The sequence below is a fragment of the Salvelinus namaycush genome, unplaced genomic scaffold (genome assembly GCF_016432855.1).
Source record: "Salvelinus namaycush isolate Seneca unplaced genomic scaffold, SaNama_1.0 Scaffold158, whole genome shotgun sequence".
Taxonomy (NCBI): domain Eukaryota; kingdom Metazoa; phylum Chordata; class Actinopteri; order Salmoniformes; family Salmonidae; genus Salvelinus; species Salvelinus namaycush.
This window is the reverse complement of record NW_024058319.1, coordinates 224,078-245,953: the sequence shown is the minus strand read 5'-3', so window position 1 is coordinate 245,953 and position 21,876 is coordinate 224,078. Positions and strand designations below refer to the sequence as shown.

Genomic DNA, 21,876 nt, shown 5'->3' with positions numbered 1-21,876 from the left:
AAGGCCACAGAGAACTGCTGGTACCAACGGAGATTTGTAGATGTCCAACAATAGACATTTTTGGATCCAATCTTTGTTAATCTTACAACACGGCTAAAATGCACACTGTTAAATGGAACAGAACGGTCTAAATGAGCTGTGGGACTGAGGGTTTGATTTCCTCATTTGCACCACCTGTCACCATCTGATGCTGGCTATTTAATAGGGAATTAAAGGCAAAGCAAAGTGTCAGGAGGAGAACCACTGAGACGGTTCAGACAAATTCGGGGCCGTCCGAAGGGAGACGGATAATGATGACGCTAAAGTGAAAGATTTGATGCTAAAGGGAGAGGTTTGCTGACCTCTCTTGACAGGTTGTGGAACCTCAAATCAATATGTTACACTACAGTTAGATGTTACCGCTCAAGGCTAACACGTACTTATCTGTCTCTCTCTGCGTTAAATTACAGTTAGATGTTACCGCTCAAGGCTAACACGTACTTATCTGTCTCTCTCTGTTTTATATTACAGTTCAATGTTACCACTCAAGGCTAACACGCCCCCGTCTGTCTCTTTCTCTGTTTTACATTACAGTTAGATGTTACCTCTCAAGGCTAACAGTTCCCTGTCTGTCTCTCTCTCTCTGTTTTACATTACAGTTAGATGTTAACCCTCAAGGCTAACATGTCCCCTGTCTGTCTTTATCTCTCAGAGGAGGAAGGGAAGAAGAAGATAATTCGTCTGCCAGTCCAGAGGAGTGTTGAGACGGGATTGGCCATCGAGTTCAAGAGCAGATTGACACGGCAGATCAGCCGAGAGTCTTCCGACCCTGACGCCGAGGCCAAGCCGGGAAAGTAAGCATCCCTCTCTTTATCCTATCCTCATTTTCCTACTTCCCCCACAAGGATACACTATAAATAGGAATAATTTGAATAGTTTATAGTGCCCTGGAAATCTCCCAATATTAACATAGTAGTTTGTGAATGAAGTACAAAATCAATGGATTACCTAGACCAAACATTGATAAAATAATGTCCCATTTCAATGTGTTATTATGAATACACTACCTGAGCGTTTTAGGATAGGATGATATACTTGCAGCAGTGTTGTGGGTAACACATTACAAAGTCACACAGAATACTCAGATAATTGTTTTGTGGTAATGAGCAAGGTAGTTTTTCAATTTAAGTAATCTGTTAATAATATTTCAGGAGAATCCCCTGCTGATTATAGACCCATAAATGTAATCAATTGTGACAATAAAATAATAACAAATCTTATAAGCAATAGAATTGGAAAAAGTCTTACCAGATTTGCCAGACTACATATCTATCTATCAATCAGGGTTAATTAAAAAGACACTTACAAACAAATACAAGAACATGTTTCAGTTTATACAATAAACAAAAAAATAAGATATAGATTTAGCAACAATGGCTGTTGATGCCGAAAAGGCTTTTGACCTTCTTGAATGTCCTTTTCTATTTAAGACTTTGCAAGATTTCAACTTTCCAGCTGAAATAATACATTTAATAAAAATATTTGATCAAATATACACTAATAACACATTATCTGATGAAATTGCTTTAGAAAGGATCACAAGACAGGGATGTCCTCTCTCCCCCTTCCTGTTTGCACTGGCAATGTAAACGCTTGCAGAAAGAATTAGGCAGGACCCAAACGTAAAAGGTGTCAATATTGGTAAACATGAATTTAAACTAAACTTATTTGCAGATGATCTCCTGATATACCTGACAAATATTGAAAACTCAATGTCCCCTTTGCTAAAAGAAAATATTCTGAGAACTCAAATCTCAGGTTATAAAATGAACATATGAAAAAAATCTAATGGTGGCAATAAGAGAAATAAAAAGAGTAACTCACGATCTACAGAAATCCTTTAAATGGACCACAAAAACATATGAAATAGTTAGGATTCTTAATAAGTGACGACAAACAACAAATATACATCTTTATGCCATTACTCAAACAATATTACGTTTATATTTTAGTCATTCAACAGAAGCTCTTATCCAGAGCGACTTACAGTAGTGAGAAATATGTAATATGCATATCTAATTAAATGGAATCATCTTCGCATACATCTACAGGTAGAATAAATGTATTTAGAATGGCTGCTAAAGTTTTTGTTTTTATTTTCGTTATTACTAATTACCCCACAAAGACATTCTTTAAAAAAGTATACTCGGTCATAAGACTTTTTATATGGGCTAATAAAATTCATAGAATAAAATGGAAAGTTGAACATCTTCCTGAGTCTGAGGGGGGTTTTAACCTTCCAGATTGTAATTGTATCAACTCACTACCCAAGGCTTTTACTTGAGACATATAGTTAAATGCACTAAAGAGGAACAATGGGTACATATTCAAGATGCGCATCCCCAGAATCTTTTTCCATCTCTATTTTCAAAAGATAAAGCTAAGAACATTAACAACTTCATAGTTAAAAACAGAATAACAAAATGGAAGAAAATGAAACCTATTCTACAAAAACCAATATCAGTCGCTAAAATAACCTTAAAACCTCCTGGCGCACGGATCCTTTTAGCGGGATCATTTTCATTAACAAAAATAAATTATAAATATTATTATATATATTAATATATATATTAATATTATAAATTATAAATTATAGCTAAATTGCAAAGCGCCAAATTAAAAAAAAATTACTAATTTTTTTTAATTTCATGAAATCACAAGTGCAATATAGCAAAACACAGCTTAGATTGTTGTTAATCCACCTGTCGTGTCAGATTTTGAAAATATGCTTTACAGCGAAAGCAATCCAAGCGTTTGTGTGAGTTTATCGATCACCAGACAAAACATTACAAACACCTAGCAGCAATGTAGATTGGTCACGAAAGTCAGAAAAGCAATAAAACTAATCGCTTACCTTTGATGATCTTCGGATGTTTGCACTCACGAGACTCCCAGTTACACAATAAATGTTCCTTTTGTTCGATAAAGATTATTTTTATATAAAAAAAACTCCATTTGTTTGGCGCGTTATGTTCAGAAATCCACAGGCTCAGGCAGGTCATGAAGGGCAGATGAAAATTCCAAATAATATCCGTAAAGTTCGTAGAAACATGTCAAATGTTTTTATAATCAATCCTCAGGTTGTTTTTAACATAAATAATCAATAATATTTCAACCAGGCGGTAAACTATTCAATACAATAGAGAAAGAAAATGTTGAGCGACCACTTTCGCCCGCAAGAACTAATCAAAGGACACCTGGCTATCCACTGACGCAATTTGATAAATCTCGCTCATTTTTCAGAATAAAAGATAGGCAGGCAATGGAACAGGGATTTTTCAAAATAAGAGGCACTTCCAGGTTGGATTTCCTCAGGTTTTCGCTGCAAAATCAGTTCTGTTATACTCACAGACAATATTTTGACAGTTTTGGAAACTTTAGTGTTTTCTATCCTAATCTGTCAATTATATGCATATTCTAGCATCTGGGCCTGAGAAATAGGCCGTTTACATTGGGAACGTTATTTTTCCAAACATAAAAATTCTGCCTCCTAGCGTCAAGAAGTTAAGGAACAATCCTTTGATAGCATTTCAGAATTCACTGATAAATTGATCCACATGGAAAACTAAAGGCATAGAAACCGTACATGACTTGGTAACAGGAAATACATTTATTTCCATGACACAATTACAAACTATCTACTGACCAATGTAAAAGTAACTTTTCATGAAATTTCGATTTTAAATATTTTGGATATCAGAGGAACCTTGAAGGAATCTTATTTGAGTCAGAAAATGATGTTCATATAATAGGGAAGATATACAAAACCTTGCAGAGATCATATCCAACTGATAATTTTAGAAAAAATTATTACTAACTATTGGAACCAAGACTTAAAGAACTGATGTTTGGACAAGATGGAGGGAAAGTTGGAGAATAACTAATGAAATTACAGTTAATGAAAATGTGTGCTTAATCCAGTATAAACAAATGTACAGAATGAATTATACAAGAGACAAAATTCACAAATTCTACAGTCAACGGCAGAGTCATGTCTCAAGTGTAAAACTAATAATGACTCAATAATTCATGCTTTCTGGGCATGCTATACAGTTTTGAAGTTGTGGGCAGAGCTAGAAAGTTGGTTGTCTGAGATATTACAATGTAAACTTACTTTTAACCCATCTGTCTACATATTTCAAGACGGCATAGGGGGGTGAAGTGAGTTACCCCAATGGGCTGGACGATTCTTTTCTCATAACTCATCTTGAAAAAACGTATACTAAAACTTGGAAGTCAATCAATCTGCCATAATTAACACAATGAAAACATTTAATAATTTTTTATTAAAATATTGAAATAGCATGTGTGACCTAGAAAACGAATTAATGCCAAGTGGCAAACAATAATGTCACGGCCGTCAAAGGAACAGGACCAAAGCGCAGCGTGGTGAGCGTACATAATCCTTTTATGAGAAAAATGACGCCAACAAAACAACAAACAATACAAAACAACCGTGAAGCTTAAGGGCTATGTGCCACAAACAAAGTTAACTTCCCACAAAGAAAGGAGGGAAAAGGGCTACCTAAGTATGGTTCCCAATCAGAGACAACGATAGACAGCTGTCCCTGATTGAGAACCATACCCAGCCAAAACATAGAAATACAAAATCATGAAGAAAAAAAAAAATAGAATGCCCACCCCAAATCACACCCTGATTAAACCAAATAGAGACATAAAAAGGCTCTCTAAGATCAGGGCATGACAGTACCCCCCCAAAGGTGCGGACTCCGGCCGCAAAACCTGAACCTATAGGGGAGGGTCTGGGTGGGCATCTATCCGCGGTAGCGGCTCAGGTGCGGGATGCAGACCCCGCTCCACCACTGGCTCACCCCACTTTGGTGCACCTCTGGTGTGGGGACCCTCGTTGCGGACTCCGGACTGGGCACCCTCGCTGCGGGCCCCGAACTGGGCACCCTCGCTGCGGGCCCCGAACTGGGCACCCTCACTGCGGGCCCCGGACTGGGAACCGTTACTGGGGGCCCCGGACTGGGGCCCGTCACTGGGGGCCCCGGACTGGGGCCCGTCGCTGGAGGCTCCGGACTGGGGCCCGTCGTTGGAGGTTCCGGACTGGGGCCCGTCGCTGGAGGCTCCGGACTGGGGCCCGTCGCTGGAGGCTCCGGACTGGGGCCGTCGTTGGAGGTTCCGGACTGTGGCCCGTCGTTGGAGGTTCCGGACTGTGGCCCGTCGTTGGAGGTTCCGGACTGTGAAACGTCGCCGGAAGCTCTGGAGTGGGCACTGTCGACGGAAGCTCTGGACTGGGCACTGTCGCCGGATGCTCTGGACTGGGCACTGTCGCCGGAAGCTCTGGACTGGGTACTGTCGCCGGAAGCTCTGGACTGGGTACTGTCGCCGGAAGCTCTGGACTGGGTAATGTCGCCGGAAGCTCTGGACTGGGTACTGTCGCCGGAAGCTCTGGACTGGGTACTGTCGCCGGAAGCTCTGGACTGCCGAGTCGCACTGGATACCTGGTGCGTGGTGCCAGTACTGGTGGTACCGGGCTGGAGACACGCACCTCATGGCGAGTGCGAGGAGCAGGCACAGGACGTACTGGACTGTGGAGGCGCACTAGAGATCTGCAGCCTAGAGCTGGCACAATGCGTCCTGGCTGGATGCTCACTTGAGCCCAGCAAGGGCGGGGCGCTAACACAGGACGCACTGGGCTATGCAGACGCACCTTAGACACAGTACGCAGAGCCGGTGCAGGATATCCTGGTCCAAGGAGGTATACTGGAGACCAGGAGCGCTGAGCCAACACCATCCGTCCTGGCTGGAGGCCCATTCTGGCCTGGCAACTGCGATGAGCTGGAATAGAGCGCACCGGGCTAAGAATGCGAACTGGAGACACCGTGTGCATCTTTGCATAACACGGTGCCTGACCAGTCACACGCTCCCCACAGTAAGCACAAGGAGTTGGCTCAGGTCTCCAACCTGACTCAGCCAATCTCCTCGTGTGCCCCCCCAAAAAATAATTTTTGGGGCTTTCTCTTGGGCTTCTGTGCTAGCCGTGTCCCCTCATATCTTCGCCGTTCCTCCTGCGCTGTATCTACCTGCTTCCATGGCAGGGTCTTGTCCCCTGCCATTACCTCCTCCCAGGTCCAGGATGTCCTCCACTCATCTTTCTCCCGGGTCCATGATGTCCGCTCCTCATTCACACGCTGCTTTTATGGTGGTTTCTTCTGTCACGTTAGTTTGTAGGAGGAGACCAAGGCGCAGCGTGATATGCATACATTCTTCTTTTAACGAATAAAGAACACAAAACAAACTAACAAAGTAACAAAACGAACGTGAAGCTATATAAAACGAGTGCTGACAGGCAACTACACATAGAATAAGAACCCACGAACACCAAAGGGAAAATGGTAACCTAAATAGGATCCCCAATCAGAGACAACGATAAACAGCTGCCTCTGATTGGGAACCAATTCAGGCCACCAAAGACCTACAATTACCTAGACTTACAAAAAAAATAGATCTACAAAAACTCTAGTCAAGACAAAAACAAGCATACCCACCCTCGTAACACCCTGACCTGACCAAAATAATAAGGAAAACATAGATAACTAAGGTCAGGGCGTGACAGAAACCCCTTTTGAAGAAAATGTATCTAGATTCTTCAGCTTTTAGCAATTTCCGGCCAATAACCAACCTCCTATTCTTAAGCAGAATTCTGGAGAAATGGGTTTCCAAACAGCTAAATTATTTTTTAAGTGCCAACTGTATTTAAAAAAAATCCTATCTGGTTTTCGGGCTCACCACAGCACTGAGACAGCCTTAGTCAAAGTGTTACATTCTCCAAGAGCCAACACAGATGCCAAACTTTCATTAAATCACACATGAAAGATATCAAATTAAAGCTACACTGGTTGTAAATCCAGCGAACATGTCAGAATTCAAATAGGTTTTTCGGCGAAAGCATACGATGCTATTATCTGAGTATAGCAACATTGTAAACAAAGAGAGATATGCATATTTCAACCCTGCAGGCGCGACACAAAACGCAGAAATAAAAATATAATTCATGCCTTACCTTTGACGAGCTTCTGTTGTTGGCACTCCAATATGTCCCATAAACATCACAAATGGTCCTTTTGTTCAATTAATTCCGTCGATATATATCCAAAATGTCTTTATTTGGCGCGTTTGATCCAGATAAACACAGGTTCCAACTTGCTCAAACGTGACGACAAAATATCTCAAAGGTTACCTGTAAAATTTGCCAAGGAATTTCAAATAATTTTGTAATACAACTTTAGGTATTTGTTTACGTTAATAATCGATAAAATTGAAGACGGGATGATCTGTGTTCAATAAAGGATTAAAACCAAATGTAGCATGCCTTCTGGTCATGCGCTTCAATCAAACAGGACATCTATAGTGACTCGACTTCAAGATGGCCGTATGTCTTCATTACACAAACGAATAACCTCAACCAATTTCTCAGGACTGTTGACATCCAGTGGAAGCCGTAGGAATTGTAAGCAATTCGCTTAGAAATCTGGTTTCCCAATGAAATCTTATTGAAAAGAGAGTGACCTCAAAAAAAACCATCTGAATGGTTAGTCCTCGGGGTTTTGCCTGCTAAATAAGTTCTGTTATACTCACAGACATGATTCAAACAGTTTTAGAAACTTCAGAGTGTTTTCTATCTAAATCTACTAATACTATGCATATATTAGCAACTGGGACTGAGTAACAGGCAGTTTACTCTGGCCACACTTTTCCTCCAAACGTGAAAATGCTGCCCCCTATCCATAAGAAGTTAATAACTAAACCCCCCCCCCATATCTAGGTCAGTTGTCACTAAGACCATCAGACCATCTCCCTGACTCATGACACACCTTTGCGTCCTAAGGCAAACCCTTGGCCGCCAATTGGCGTAGGCCAGAGGGAAATATGGGCAGTACCATGATAACATAAATATCTATGAGGGTGAGAACTATCCAAATAACATGGAAAACAAAAAATAAATATCTTATATTGAAATATATAATATACCTCACTTAGAGAAGTGCTTCCATAAACCAGTTATTGTCTTAGTTCTACCGTTAACTTTCATCAGTTTATCCCAGTGTCAACCAGCCCACCACACAGAGACAACAACCCTGTTGACAATACCTAATCCATTTGCCGGTGTGTATCGGAACAATAATAATCCTTTACATTTTTTAAATGTAAAAGGGTAATGACACCAATTATTTTAGGATTGTATAGGCCTACTCCAACAGAGAATCTATGCAGGTTTCTCATTCTATAATCCTTTATCCCTACGTTTTCATTTGCAACCTCCTTTATTCCCATTATAGTATTCTTCATACTTCTGCACTTTAGATCAAGTTATTCAGCTTTCATTGTTTTATTATCATACCGTCTCTGTAGTGTCTTTTAGGGAGTCCACGGTAGTTTTCTAATTCTTATTTTCTGCTCATATTTCTTCCATCACTTTATCCATTCCTGTTTCTAAGGCCTCAACCTCCCCCAGTAGCCCATGCAATATATCCCGTTTTCTTAACTGCTCTCTCATGCTTGTAAGCAATACTCTATCTTCTATAGACATAGTTATAAAAACGTCCCCCTCCAATGTTAAATTTGTTTTTTTAGATGGCGGCTTCCCTTCAGTTTCGCTTGCAGAGCTCGAGGAAAGGTCTTCTCTTGTTCGCAGTTTATATGTTACCCCTTGACAACGCTATCAGAAAGCACAGCATTGATTTTCATTGCTATGCAGACGATACACAACTTTACATTTCTGTGTCACCAGAGGATTTTAGCTCTACGGATAAATTATTTGACTGTAATAGTGATTTAAATACTTGGATAGCTCACAACTTCCTCCAGCTCAATCAAAACGAGACCGAGGTACTTATTTTTAGAGCCGAATCACAGAGAGAATCTGGCTGTACATTTTAATTCACGGGCAATAAAGATAAAACACCTATGTATTATTTTAGATTCTGAACTCAATTTCAATCACACATTAGGAATGTCACAAAAATATATTTTTACCACCTGAGGAACATTGGCAAGGTGCTACCATTTCTCTCTCAGGCTGATACAGAGAGACTCATCCATGTTTTTATTACAAGCAGGCTTGACTACTGCAAAGCACTCCTGTCTGGTCTACCCAAGAAAGACATTGGTCAACTGCAAAACATACAGAATTCTGCAACACGGGTACTGACCAAGACCAGACGGAGAGCACACATTACACCGGTTTTAAGGTCTCTCCACTGGCTGCCTGTGAGTTTTAGAATTCATTTTAAGATGATTCTATTGGTTTTTAAATATATCCATGATTGTCCAGCCCATTACATGTCAGAGATGCTTTTAAGTTATGTACCCGGTAGGTCACTCACGGTCCTCTGGCAGTGGCCTAGGACCAAGAGGGATGGAGAAGCAGCTTTTAGCTACTATGCCCCCAGCCTCTGAAATAGCCTGCCAGAGAATCTGAGGGGGGCTGCAACTATGGACATTTGAAAAAATATCTTAAAAAACACTTTGCTTTTCCTCAGGGTACTTTGTAGTCGTTCAGTTTGTATTGTTATTCTTTGTTTTTTTATTCTCTTAAATGTGTTGTTTAGTAAATATTTCAGTTTATTTAAAATGTTTTTATTTTATCCTTTGAATCACCTTGTCATCATGTCTGAAATGTGCTGTAAAAAATAAAGCTTGATTTGATTTGATTATTGTATTAAGGATGACGTACAATTGATACTAAGGATGATGTACTAGCAGTAACATTGGTATTAAGGATGATGTACTAGCAGTAACATTGGATTAAGGATGATGTACTAGCAGTAACATTGGTATTGAGGATGATGTACTATTAGTAACATTGTTATTAAGGATGATGTACTATACATTGGTAATAAGGATGATGTACTAGCAGTAACATTGTATTGAGGATGATGTACTCGCAGTAACATTGTATTAAGGATGATGTACCAGCAGTAACATTGGTATTAAGGATGATGTACTAGCAGTAACATTGGTATTAAGGATGATGTACTAGCAGTAACATTGGTATTAAGGATGATGTACTAGCAGTAACATTGGAATTAAGGATGATGTACTAGCAGTAACATTGGAATTAAGGATGATGTACTAGCAGTAACATTGGTATTAAGGATGATGTACTAGCAGTAACATTGGTATTAAGGATGATGTACTAGCAGTAACATTGGTATTAAGGATGATGTACTCGCAGTAACATTGGTATTAAGGATGATTTACTAGCAGTAACATTGGTATTAAGGATGATGTACCAGCAGTAACATTGGTATTAAGGATGATGTACTAGCAGTAACATTGGTATTAAGGATGATGTACTAGCAGTAACATTGGTATTAAGGATGATGTACTAGCAGTAACATTGGAATTAAGGATGATGTACTAGCAGTAACATTGTATTGAGGATGATGTACTAGCAGTAACATTGGTATTAAGGATGATGTACTAGCAGTAACATTGGTATTAAGGATGATGTACTAGCAGTAACATTGGTATTAAGGATGATTTACTAGCAGTAACATTGGTATTAAGGATGATGTACTAGCAGTAACATTGGTATTAAGGATGATGTACTAGCAGTAACATTGGATTAAGGATGATGTACCAGCAGTAACATTGGTATTAAGGATGATGTACTCACAGTAACATTGGATTAAGGATGATGTACCAGCAGTAACATTGGTATTAAGGATGATGTACTAGCAGTAACATTGGTATTAAGGATGATGTACCAGCAGTAACATTGGTATTAAGGATGATGTACTATACATTGGTAATAAGGATGATGTACTAGCAGTAACATTGGTATTGAGGATGATGTACTAGCAGTAACATTGTATTAAGGATGATGTACTCGCAGTAACATTGGTATTAAGGATGATTTACTAGCAGTAACATTGGTATTAAGGATGATGTACTCGCAGTAACATTGCATTAAGGATGATGTACTAGCAGTAACATTGGTATTAAGGATGATGTACTAGCAGTAACATTGGTATTAAGGATGATGTACTAGCAGTAACATTGGTATTAAGGATGATGTACTAGCAGTAACATTGGTATTAAGGATGATGTACTAGCAGTAACATTGGTATTAAGGATGATGTACTAGCAGTAACATTGGTATTAAGGATGATGTACTCGCAGTAACATTGCATTAAGGATGATGTACTAGCAGTAACATTGGAATTAAGGATGATGTACTAGCAGTAACATTGGAAAAAGGATGATGTACTCGCAGTAACATTGATATTAAGGATGATGTACTAGCAGTAACATTGATACTAAGGATGATGTACTATACATTGGTATTAAGGATGATGTACTATACATTGGTATTAAGGATGATGTACTGGCAGTAACATTGGTATTAAGGATGATGTACTAGCAGTAACATTGGTATTAAGGATGATGTACTAGCAGTAACATTGGTATTAAGGATGATGTACTAGCAGTAACATTGGTATTAAGGATGATGTACCAGCAGTAACATTGGTATTAAGGATGATGTACTATACATTGGTATTAAGGATGATGTACTAGCAGTAACATTGGTATTGAGGATGATGTACTAGCAGTAACATTGGTATTAAGGATGATGTACTAGCAGTAACATTGGTATTAAGGATGATGTACTAGCAGTAACATTGGTATTAAGGATGATGTACTAGCAGTAACATTGGTATTAAGGATGATGTACTAGCAGTAACATTGGTATTAAGGATGATGTACTAGCAGTAACATTGGATTAAGGATGATGTACTAGCAGTAACATACCCTCTTGCCAATGGAGTAGCGGGGATCTGGCGTCCAGCGACAGTCCGCTTGTCGACGATACCTGGAGTTGGTCTTGAGAATAGCCGCCCTGGCTCTTCTCCAGGTACGTTGACAGCGGCGGACAAACATCTGGGGCAGAGGGTATGCTGACCTCCTGCTCTTGTTCAGGGAAGAGTGGAGGCTGATACCCCATGGTGCATTCGAAAGGGAAGAGTCCCGTGGCAGAACTGGGAAGAGTGTTCAGGGCATACTCCACCCAGACCAGTTGATGCCTCCAGGTAGTGGGGTTGGTTGAGACCAGGTGGTCTCCAGGTCTTGGTTGGCTCGCTCTGACTGACCGTTAGTTTGGGGATGGAATCCGGATGACAGGCTGGCCGACGACCCAATAAGGGTGCAGAATGCCCTCCAGAACTGAGACGAGAACCCCGATCGGAGACCATGTCTACCGGGAGTCCATGGATCCGGGAAGACATGCTGCACCATAAGCTGGGCCGTTTCCTTGGCAGAAGGTAGTTTGGGGAGAGGGACTAAATGGGCACTATTCGAGAACCGTTGACTACCGTCAGAATATATGAGACCAGGGACGATGAGGAACCGGTAGTGGCTGCAGGAGGCCAGACGGAGCTTGCCGTGGAGTCTTGTTTTGAGCACACAAAGTGCAAGCGGTGACGACGGCAGCGATGTCAGGCACCATTGTGGGCAACCAGAAACATTGTCGAAGGCAGGCTAGTGTACGACGGGACCCTGGATGACAGGTCAGCCTGGAAGAATGAGCCCATTCCAGGACCCGAGACCGGACTGGGTTAGGGTCAAACAGCCGGTTAGCCGGGCCCCCTTCAGGTCCAGGCTGGGAGCGTTGCGCCTCGGGAACCAGGTTCTCAATACCCCAGTCCACAGTGGCAGCAAGGCATGAGGTAGGGAGAATGATTTCAGAAGTCGAGGGTTTGGCAGAGGAACTGTATAGGCGGAAGAGAGCATCATGCTTCACATTTTTAGATCCTGGATGGTAAGAAATGTTAAAGTTGAATCTGGTAAACAGAAGGGCCCACCGGGCCTGCCTTGAGTTGAGGCGCATGGCTGAATAGGAATGACTGTTCTGCTCCTTCCAGCCAGCGCCTCCACTCCTCCTACGCCATCTTCACCGCCAGGAGTTCTCGGTTGCCCACATCGTAGTTCCTCTTAGCAGGATTGAGGCAATGGGACAGGAAAGCACAGGGATGAAGCTTCTGGTCCTGGGAAGATCGCTGGGACAGGATGGCCCCCACTCCAACATCCAAAGCATCCACTTCCACCTCAAATTGACGTGAGGGGTTTGGATGGATTAGGATGGGTGCTGTTGTGAACCGAAGCTTCAGGTCTACAAAGGCTTTGTCGACAGCTGGAGACCATTTGAACGGTACCTTGGGGGAGGTGAATGCCGAGAGGGGGGCTGCCAGGGTGCAGTAATCCTGAATGAAACGGCGGTAGAAGTTTGCAAAACCAAGAAACCGTTGCAACTGCACCCTGGCTATTGGTTGAGGCCAATCTACCACTGCTTTCACTTTTCCAGGATCCATCTGAACATTGCATTCAGCAATGACATATCCCAGAAAGGTGATAGAGGAGCGGTGGAACTCACACTCCACTAACAATTGCTTCTCCAGGAGGCACTGAAGGACCTGTCTGACATGGGGTACATGTTCTTGGGCAGATCGGGAAAAAAAACAGGATGTCGTCAAGGTAGACGAACACAAACCGGTTTGTCCCGAAGCACCTCATTGACCAAAGCCTGATGGCATGACCTGGTACTCAATGTCCACTGGCTGTGTTGAAGAATGTCTTCCACTCATCCCCCTCGCGTATCCTATGCAGGTGGTAGGCATTTCCGAAGGTCCAACTTGGAAAACATGGTAGCCCCCTGGAGAGGTTCAAACGCTGAGGAGAGGTAGGGAGTAACAATGTTTGACAGTGATATCGTTAAGTCCCCGGTAGTCAATGCATGGGCGCAGGGTCTTGTCCTACTTCTCCACAAAGAAAAACCCTGCGCCGGCAGGAGATGCAGACGGACGGTCAGCCCCAGTGGCCAGAGACTCTTTTATGTACTCCTCCATAGCAATGCTCTCTGGTCGGGACAGAGAGTACAATCAATCCCGAGGTGGTGTAGTACCTGCAAGAAGATCAATGGCACAATCATAAGGACGGTGTGGGGGAAGGTAAGTAGCACGTGCCTTGCTAAACACTTCCAGGAGGTCATCATATTCTGTGGGGATAACCGAGACATCCACAGTCTTGCTAACCTCCTGAGGAAAATGACTAGGGGAAGGCTGTGCTGCTTGAAGGCAGTGGGAATGGCAAAATGGGCTCCAACCCAGGATGGAGCTTGTGGTCCAGCCAAATTACAGTAAAATCAACCAGAACATAGGGAGATAAAGTGAGGAGGAACTGTATTGTCTCACTGTGGTTACCAGAAACCCGTAATTGAACTGGCACAGTACTATGGGTGACTTCCCCTAAAGAGCGGCCGTCCAGTGCCCTAGCATCCATGGGCACCGAGAGAGGCTGAGTTTGAAAACCAAGCTCCGAAGCTATCGTGGCATCCATAAGACATTCATCAGCCCCAGAGTCGATGAGCACTCGGAGAGACTTAGATTGGTCTCCCAACAGCACAAGAGCAAAAAGGGGTGTGTGGGTGATGGGAATTAGGGAACTCCCAGTCTGACTCACCATAGTACTGGTACCCACTAGAGACAAGGGTTTCCTAATAGGGCAGGTAGCTATAAAATCATGTACAACGTTAACAATGTCTACACTGTATTTCTGATTAATTTGATGTTATTTTAATGGACAGAAAATGTGCTTTCTTTAAAAAACAAGGACATTTCTAAGGTGACCCCAAACTTTTGAATGGTAGTGTTTTTATATATTAGTATTATAATCGCAACCAACCCTAACCATCCCATCAGCATGTCACCTGCAGAGAACATATATATTTTGTCTATCCATGTCCTCAACTTCCCTGATGTCAATAACCAGTGTGTTTTGTCTGTCCATAGCCTAATCTTCCCTGGTGTCAATAACCAGTGTGTTTTGTCTGTCCATAGCCCAATCTTCCCTGGTGTCAATAACCAGTGTGTTTTGTCTCTCCATAGCCTAATCTTCCCTGATGTCAATAACCAGTGTGTTTTGTCTCTCCATAGCCTTATCTTCCCTGGTGTCAATAACCAGTGTGTTTTGTCTCTCCATAGCACAATCTTCCCTGATGTCAATAACCAGTGTGTTTTGTCTCTCCATAGCCTAATCTTCCCTGATGTCAATAATCAGTGTATTTTGTCTGTCCATAGCCTAATCTTCCCTGATGTCAATAACCAGTGTGTTTTGTCTCTCCATAGCCTTATCTTCCCTGGTGTCAATAACCAGTGTGTTTTGTCTCTCCATAGCACAATCTTCCCTGATGTCAATAACCAGTGTGTTTTGTCTCTCCATAGCCTAATCTTCCCTGGTGTCAATAACCAGTGTGTTTTGTCTCTCCATAGCCTAATCTTCCCTGGGGTCAATAACCAGTGTGTTTTGTCTCTCCATAGCCTAATCTTCCCTGGTGTCAATAACCAGTGTGTTTTGTCTGTCCATAGCCCAATCTTCCCTGGTGTCAATAACCAGTGTGTTTTGTCTCTCCATAGCACAATCTTCCCTGGGGTCAATAACCAGTGTGTTTTGTCTCCCCATAGCCCAATCTTCCCTGGTGTCAATAACCAGTGTGTTTTGTCTCTCCATAGCACAATCTTCCCTGATGTCAATAACCAGTGTGTTTTGTCTGTCCATAGTCTTATCTTCCCCGGTGTCCGTATCACATCTGACATCCACTTCACTGAGTTCCTGGAAGGGTTGGGCCCCGCACAGCTAGCCGGTAGACAGACACTTGCCACGCCACCAATGGGTAAGCACCATGACTCCTTTCCCTTTTTATGACTTCACCTAGTAATCACTCCTCCCCCTTGGCCATAATCACTCCTCCCCCTTGGCCATAATCACTCCTCCCCCTTGGCCATAATCACTCCTCCCCCTTGGCCATAATCACTCCTCCCCCTTGGCCATAATCACTCCTCCCCCTTGGCCATAATCACTCCTCCCCCTTGGCCATAATCACTCCTCCCCCTTGGCCATAATCACTCCTCCCCCTTGATGGGATGGTTAGGGTAGTGTTAGGGTTAGAATATTAATATACATGTTCTCTGCATGTGACATCCAGATGGGATGGTTAGGGTAGGGTTCTGGTTAGAATATTAATATATATGTTCTCTGCAGGTGACATCCAGATGGGATGGTTAGGGTAGTGTTCTGGTTAGAATATTAATATATATGTTCTCTGCAGGTGACACCCAGATGGGATGGTTAGGGTAGTGTTAGGGTTAGAATATTAATATATATGTTCTCTGCATGTGACATCCAGATGGGATGGTTAGGGTAGTGTTAGGGTTAGAATATTAATATATATGTTCTCTGCAGGTGACATCCAGATGGGATGGTTAGGGTAGTGTTAGGGTTAGAATATTAATATATATGTTCTCTGCAGGTGAAATCCAGATGGGATGGTTAGGGTAGTGTTAGGGTTAGAATATTAATATATATGTTCTCTGCAGGTGACATCCAGATGGGATGGTTAGGGTAGGGTTAGGGTTAGAATATATATGTTCTCTGCAGGTGACATCCAGGTGGGATGGTTAGGGTAGGGTTCTGGTTAGAATATTAATATATATGTTCTCTGCAGGTGACATCCAGATGGGATGGTTAGGGTAGGGTTAGGGTTAGAATATTAATATATATGTTCTCTGCAGGTGACATCCAGATGGGATGGTTAGGGTAGTGTTAGGGTTAGAATATTAATATATATGTTCTCTGCATGTGACATCCAGGTGGGATGGTTAGGGTAGGGTTAGGGTTAGAAGAAGAAGAAGAAGCACGGTGGCTAGGAAAAACTCCCTAGAAAGACAGGAACCTTGGAAGAAACCTAGAAAGGAACCAGGCTCTGAGGGGTGGCCAGTCCTCTTCTGGCTGTGCTGGGTTGAGATTATAACAGTACATGACCAAGATGTTCAAATGTTCATGGATTACCAGCAGTGTCAAATAATAACAGATAATAATAATCACTGTGGTTGTAGAGGGTGCAACATGTCAGCACCTCAGGAGTAAATGTCTGTTGACTTTTCATACCTGCATTCAGAGTTAGAGACAGCAGGTGTGGTAGAGAGAGAGAGTCAAAAACAGCAGGTCCGGGACAAGGTAGCACATCCGGTGAACAGGTCAGGGTTCCATAACTACAGGCAGAACAGTTGAAACTGGAGCAGCAATACGACCAAGTGGACTGGGGACAGCATGGAGTCATCAGGCCAGGTAGTCCTCAGTCATGGTTCCAGGGCTCATACAGGACACCGGAAAAGACAGGAGAAATACTCCACACATAACAGACTGACCCTAGCCCCCCGGCACAAACTATTGCAGCATAAATCTAAATAATATATGTTCTCTGCAGGTGACATCCAGATAGGGACACCATACCTACTGTGAAGCATGGGGGTGGAAACATCATGCTTTGGGGCTGTTTTTCTGCAAAGGGACCAGGACGACTGATCCGTGTAAAGGAAAGAATGAATGGGGCCATGTATCGTGAGATTTTGAGTGAAAACCTCCTTCTATCAGCAAGGGCATTGAAGATGAAACGTGGCTGGGTCTTTCAGCATGACAATGATCCCAAACACACCCCCCGGGCAACGAAGGAGTGGCTTCGTAAGAAGCATTTCAAGGTCCTGGAGTGGCCTAGCCAGTCTCCAGATCTCAACCCCATAGAAATTCTTTGGAGGGAGTTGAAAGTCCGTGTTGCCCAGCAACAGCCCCAAAACATCACTGCTCTAGAGGAGATCTGCATGGAGGAATGGGCCAAAATACCAGCAACAGTGTGTGAAAACCTTGTGAAGACTTACAGAAAACGTTTGACCTCTGTTATATACCCTTTGTTGGCAATGACAAAGTATTGAGATAAACTTTTGTTATTGACCAAATACTTATTTTCCACCATAATTTGCAAATAAATTCATTCAAAATCCTAGAATGTGATTTTCTGGATTTTTTTTCTCATTTTGTCTGTCATAGTTGAAGTGTACCTATGATGAAGATTACAGGCCTCTCTCATCTTTTTAAGTGGGAGAACTTGCACAATTGGTGGCTGACTAAATACTTTTTTGCCCCACTGTATATCCACAGTAAAACGAGTCCTATATCGACATGACCTGAAAGGCCGCTCAGCAAGGAAGAAGCCACTGCTCCAAAACCGCCATAAAAAGGCCAGACTATGGTTTGCAACTGAACATGGGGACAAAGATTGTACTTTTTGGTGAAATGTCCTCTGGTCTGATGAAACAAAAATAGAACTGTTTGGCCATAATGACCATCGTTATGGTTGGAGGAAGAAGGGGAAGTCTTGCAGGCCGAAGAACACCATCCCAACTGTGAAGCACGAGGGTGGCAGCATCATTTTGTGGGGGTGCTTTGCTGCAGGAGGGACTGGTGCACTTCACAAAATAGATGGCATCATGAGGCAGGAAATTTAGGTGGATATATTGAAGCAACATCTCAAGACATCAGTCAGGAAGTTAAAGCTTGGTCGCAAATGGGTCTACCAAATGGACAATGACCCCAAGCATACTTCCAAAGTTGTGGCAAAATGGCTTAAGGACAACAAAGTCAAGGTATTGGAGTGACCATCACAAAGCCCAGACCTCAATCCTATAGAAAATGTGTGTGCAGAACTGAAAAAGCGTGTGCGAGCAAGGAGGCCTACCAACCTGATTCAGTTACACTAGCTCTGTCAGGAGGAGTGGGCCAAAATTCACCCAACTTACTGTGTGAAGCTTATGGAAGGCTACCTGAAACGTTTGACCCAAGTTAAACAATTTAAAGGCAATGCTAGCAAATACTAATTGAGTATATGTAAACTTCTGACCCACTGGGAATGTGATGAAAGAAATAAAAGCTGAAATAAATCACTACTATTATTCTGACATTTCAAATTCTTAAAATAAAGTGGTCAGGAATTGTGAAAAACTGAGTTCAAATATATTTGGCTAATGTGTATGTAAACTTACGACTTCAACTGTTTGTGTTCTCTGCAGGTGATATTCAGATTGTGATAGTTAGGGTTGGGTTAGAATATATGTTCTCTGCAGGTCAATCAATCAATCATTTAAATGTATGTATAAAGCCCTTCTTACATCAGCTGATATCTCAAAGTGCTGTACAGAAACCCAGCCTAAAACCCCAAACAGCAAGCAATGCAGATGAAGAAGCACGGTGGCTAGGAAAAACTCCCTAGAAAGGCCAAAACCTAGGAAGAAACATAGAGAGGAACCAGGCTATGAGTGGGGGCCAGTCCTCTTCTGGCTGTGCTGGGTTGAGATTATAACAGTACATGACCAAGATGTTCAAATGTTCATGGATTACCAGCAGGGTCAAATAATAACAGATAATAACAATCACTGTGGTTGTAGAGGGTGCAACATGTCAGCACCTCAGGAGTAAATGTCTGTTGACTTTTCATACCTGCATTCAGAGTTAGAGACAGCAGGTGTGGTAGAGAGAGAGAGTCAAAAACAGCAGGTCCGGGACAAGGTAGCACATCCGGTGAACAGGTCAGGGTTCCATAACTACAGGCAGAACAGTTGAAACTGGAGCAGCAGCACAACCAAGTGGACTGGGGACAGCATGGAGTCATCAGGCCAGGTAGTCCTCAGTCATGGTTCCAGGGCTCATACAGGACACCGGATAAGACAGGAGAAATACTCCAGACATAACAGACTGACCCTAGCCCCCCGGCACAAACTATTGCAGCATAAATCTAAATAATATATATGTTCTCTGCAGGTGACATCCAGATAGGGATGGTGTACAGGAAAGAACGTCTGGACGTGGAGGTTATCAGGGCCAGAGGACTTGTAGGTAAACAAGGCAACAAGCAGCTGCCAGGTGGGCATGATATATTACTGATATTATATATGTTATCATATTATCATTATAGCACAATGTCCCCAGGGAAGGCCATTTAAGTCTAGAAAGCCACTGTCACTTTTATTCAGCAAAAAATGTGATTGAAATGTACTTATTGCCCTCTCTGCTTGTTTCTCAAGCCCCCTATGTGAAAGTCTATCTGATGGACAACGGGAAATGCATAGTCAAAAAGAAAACCAGACTGGCTAAAAAAACATTGGATCCCCTCTACCAGCAGCAACTTCAGTTTGAGGAGAGTCCAGAGGGGAAGGTTTTACAGGTAACTCGTTAAATAGGACATCTACTTTGTGCATGACACAAGTAATTTTTCAAACCATTGTTTTCAGACAGATTATTTCACTTATATAAATACACTCTCTTTGACATATTCAATTGTCCTTTATAGGTCTATTTGAGTCTATTATGAGTAGTTTGAGTAACACATAATCAGTGTTTTCTCTTCTCCAGATTATCCTGTCGGGAGAATATGGTTAGTGTTAGTTTTAGGGTTAGGGTAGGTTGAAGATTCCCAGGTTAGGACAAGCTAATATTTCCATGAGGAAGCTTTAGAAAGTCAACCTGCGTCATGGGACCAGGGCCGTTGCTAACTAGCATAGCTGTTCCCATTGTATTGAAATCATCCTCATTTATGCAAAGAGTTATGGGATATTAGAATCCTCTTGTTTTAACCATTGCTCTTTAACCTAGGGGTCAGGTTTAGGGTTAGGGTTAGGGGTTAGGGTTAGGGTTAGGGTTAGGGGTCAGGTTTAGGGTTAGTACTATTTACGAAGTAGTATGTAATACCTGTGTTTTCTTCTCCAGATAATCGTGTGGGGGGACTATGGACGCATGGACCACAAATCCTTTATGGGAGCTGCTCAGATACTTTTAGATGATTTAGACTTATCCAACATGGTGATTGGTTGGTTCAAACTGTTCCCCCCCACCTCATTGGTGGATCCAACTTTGGCACCTTTAACTAGCAAAGCAGCAGTAGCAGAACAAGCTGCAAATGCAGCAAAATTAAGGGAGAGCTAGCATCGTCATAGAAATAAGCAACAGGAGGTAAGTCTGCCAGGCCACACCCTATTGGGACAAGCCCTGGTTACCCTGGTAACACTGCATGCTTGATGTTCTGAGCCCATGAAGAGGGAGGGTAGAGTCTGGAGCAGGCCATCTGATCTTACTGCAACAAGGTGCCCCCTGCGGGTGGGACTGTCTTACTGCAACATGGGTCAGGTAAACCCTAACGCTAACCCCCCCGGGTCTACGCCCCTCCTAGGGAGGACCAGACAGGCACATGAAGCTGCGGCAAGAAAAGGAAAGAAGAAGTGGAATGAATTCAGTGGTACTAGATTTAAATCCATGATGAGGAAATAGAAGAACTCCTTCATGAGTTGGATTAGGGTTAGTTGTACAGTTTGTCATGACGTGTCCCTTTCTGGGTGTAGATTGTGGCTTCCCCCTCTCTCTCACTCTCTCCTACACCCAGGTTCTGGTATCTCAGGTCATAAATTCCTGGCAGAGGCTCTCTTCCCTCTTTGTGCAGAGAGAGAGACCACAGAGTGAACAAAGGATTTCATGTGGCCGAACTCCTAAATCCCCAAAATGGGAAAATGAAACTCTTGTGAGAATGTGGGAAGGGTCCATGGACACTTAAGGGACAGTTATGTTGAGTGTGTTTCATTTGGTGACCTCACGAAGGACAGGAAACACACATGACTATATCTCTGAATGTGTACATTTCTCAATTATGGGGTTTGCATTTAATTCTTGTATAAAATGAATTGGTAAGGATGAACCTCTTTGTGAAGTGATGTAATGTGATGTTAAACCTTTAATGTGAGAGAATTGTATTCCCTTTAAAGTTCAACTAAGTTATTGGCCCGCCCCCGTGAGCACAGACATGATCTGGCGTCATGGAACCGCCTTTTCTATTGATAAGAATAAACCCCCTCCTGTGGAACTCCTCTTCAGACAAAGCAAACCCACAACGTGAGCTGTGATTGTGAATAGTTAAGACCATGCATACCTCGGTGT

At 42.5% G+C, this 21,876-nt stretch overlaps 1 protein-coding gene across 1 annotated transcript; it reads left to right on the top strand.

Moving 5' to 3' along the window:
- The first annotated feature begins 663 nt into the window (after nucleotides 1–663).
- Nucleotides 664–20,874, top strand: LOC120037123 (regulating synaptic membrane exocytosis protein 2-like). The gene is made up of 5 exons (XM_038983300.1): nucleotides 664–833; nucleotides 15,624–15,736; nucleotides 19,714–19,815; nucleotides 19,977–20,116; nucleotides 20,659–20,874. The coding sequence occupies exons 1-5, from the start codon at nucleotides 664–666 to the stop codon at nucleotides 20,872–20,874; spliced, it is 741 nt and encodes a 246-aa protein (XP_038839228.1).
- The last annotated feature ends 1,002 nt before the right edge of the window (nucleotides 20,875–21,876 follow it).

Coding starts and splice junctions, on each gene's coding strand:
- LOC120037123 (XM_038983300.1), top strand. CDS start 664: ATGTCCCCTGTCTGTCTTTATCTCTCAGAGGAGGAAGGGAAGAAGAAG. Junction 834..15,623: donor GCCGAGGCCAAGCCGGGAAA/GTAAGCATCCCT, acceptor GTCTGTCCATAG/TCTTATCTTCCCCGGTGTCC. Junction 15,737..19,713: donor ACTTGCCACGCCACCAATGG/GTAAGCACCATG, acceptor TGTTCTCTGCAG/GTGACATCCAGATAGGGATG.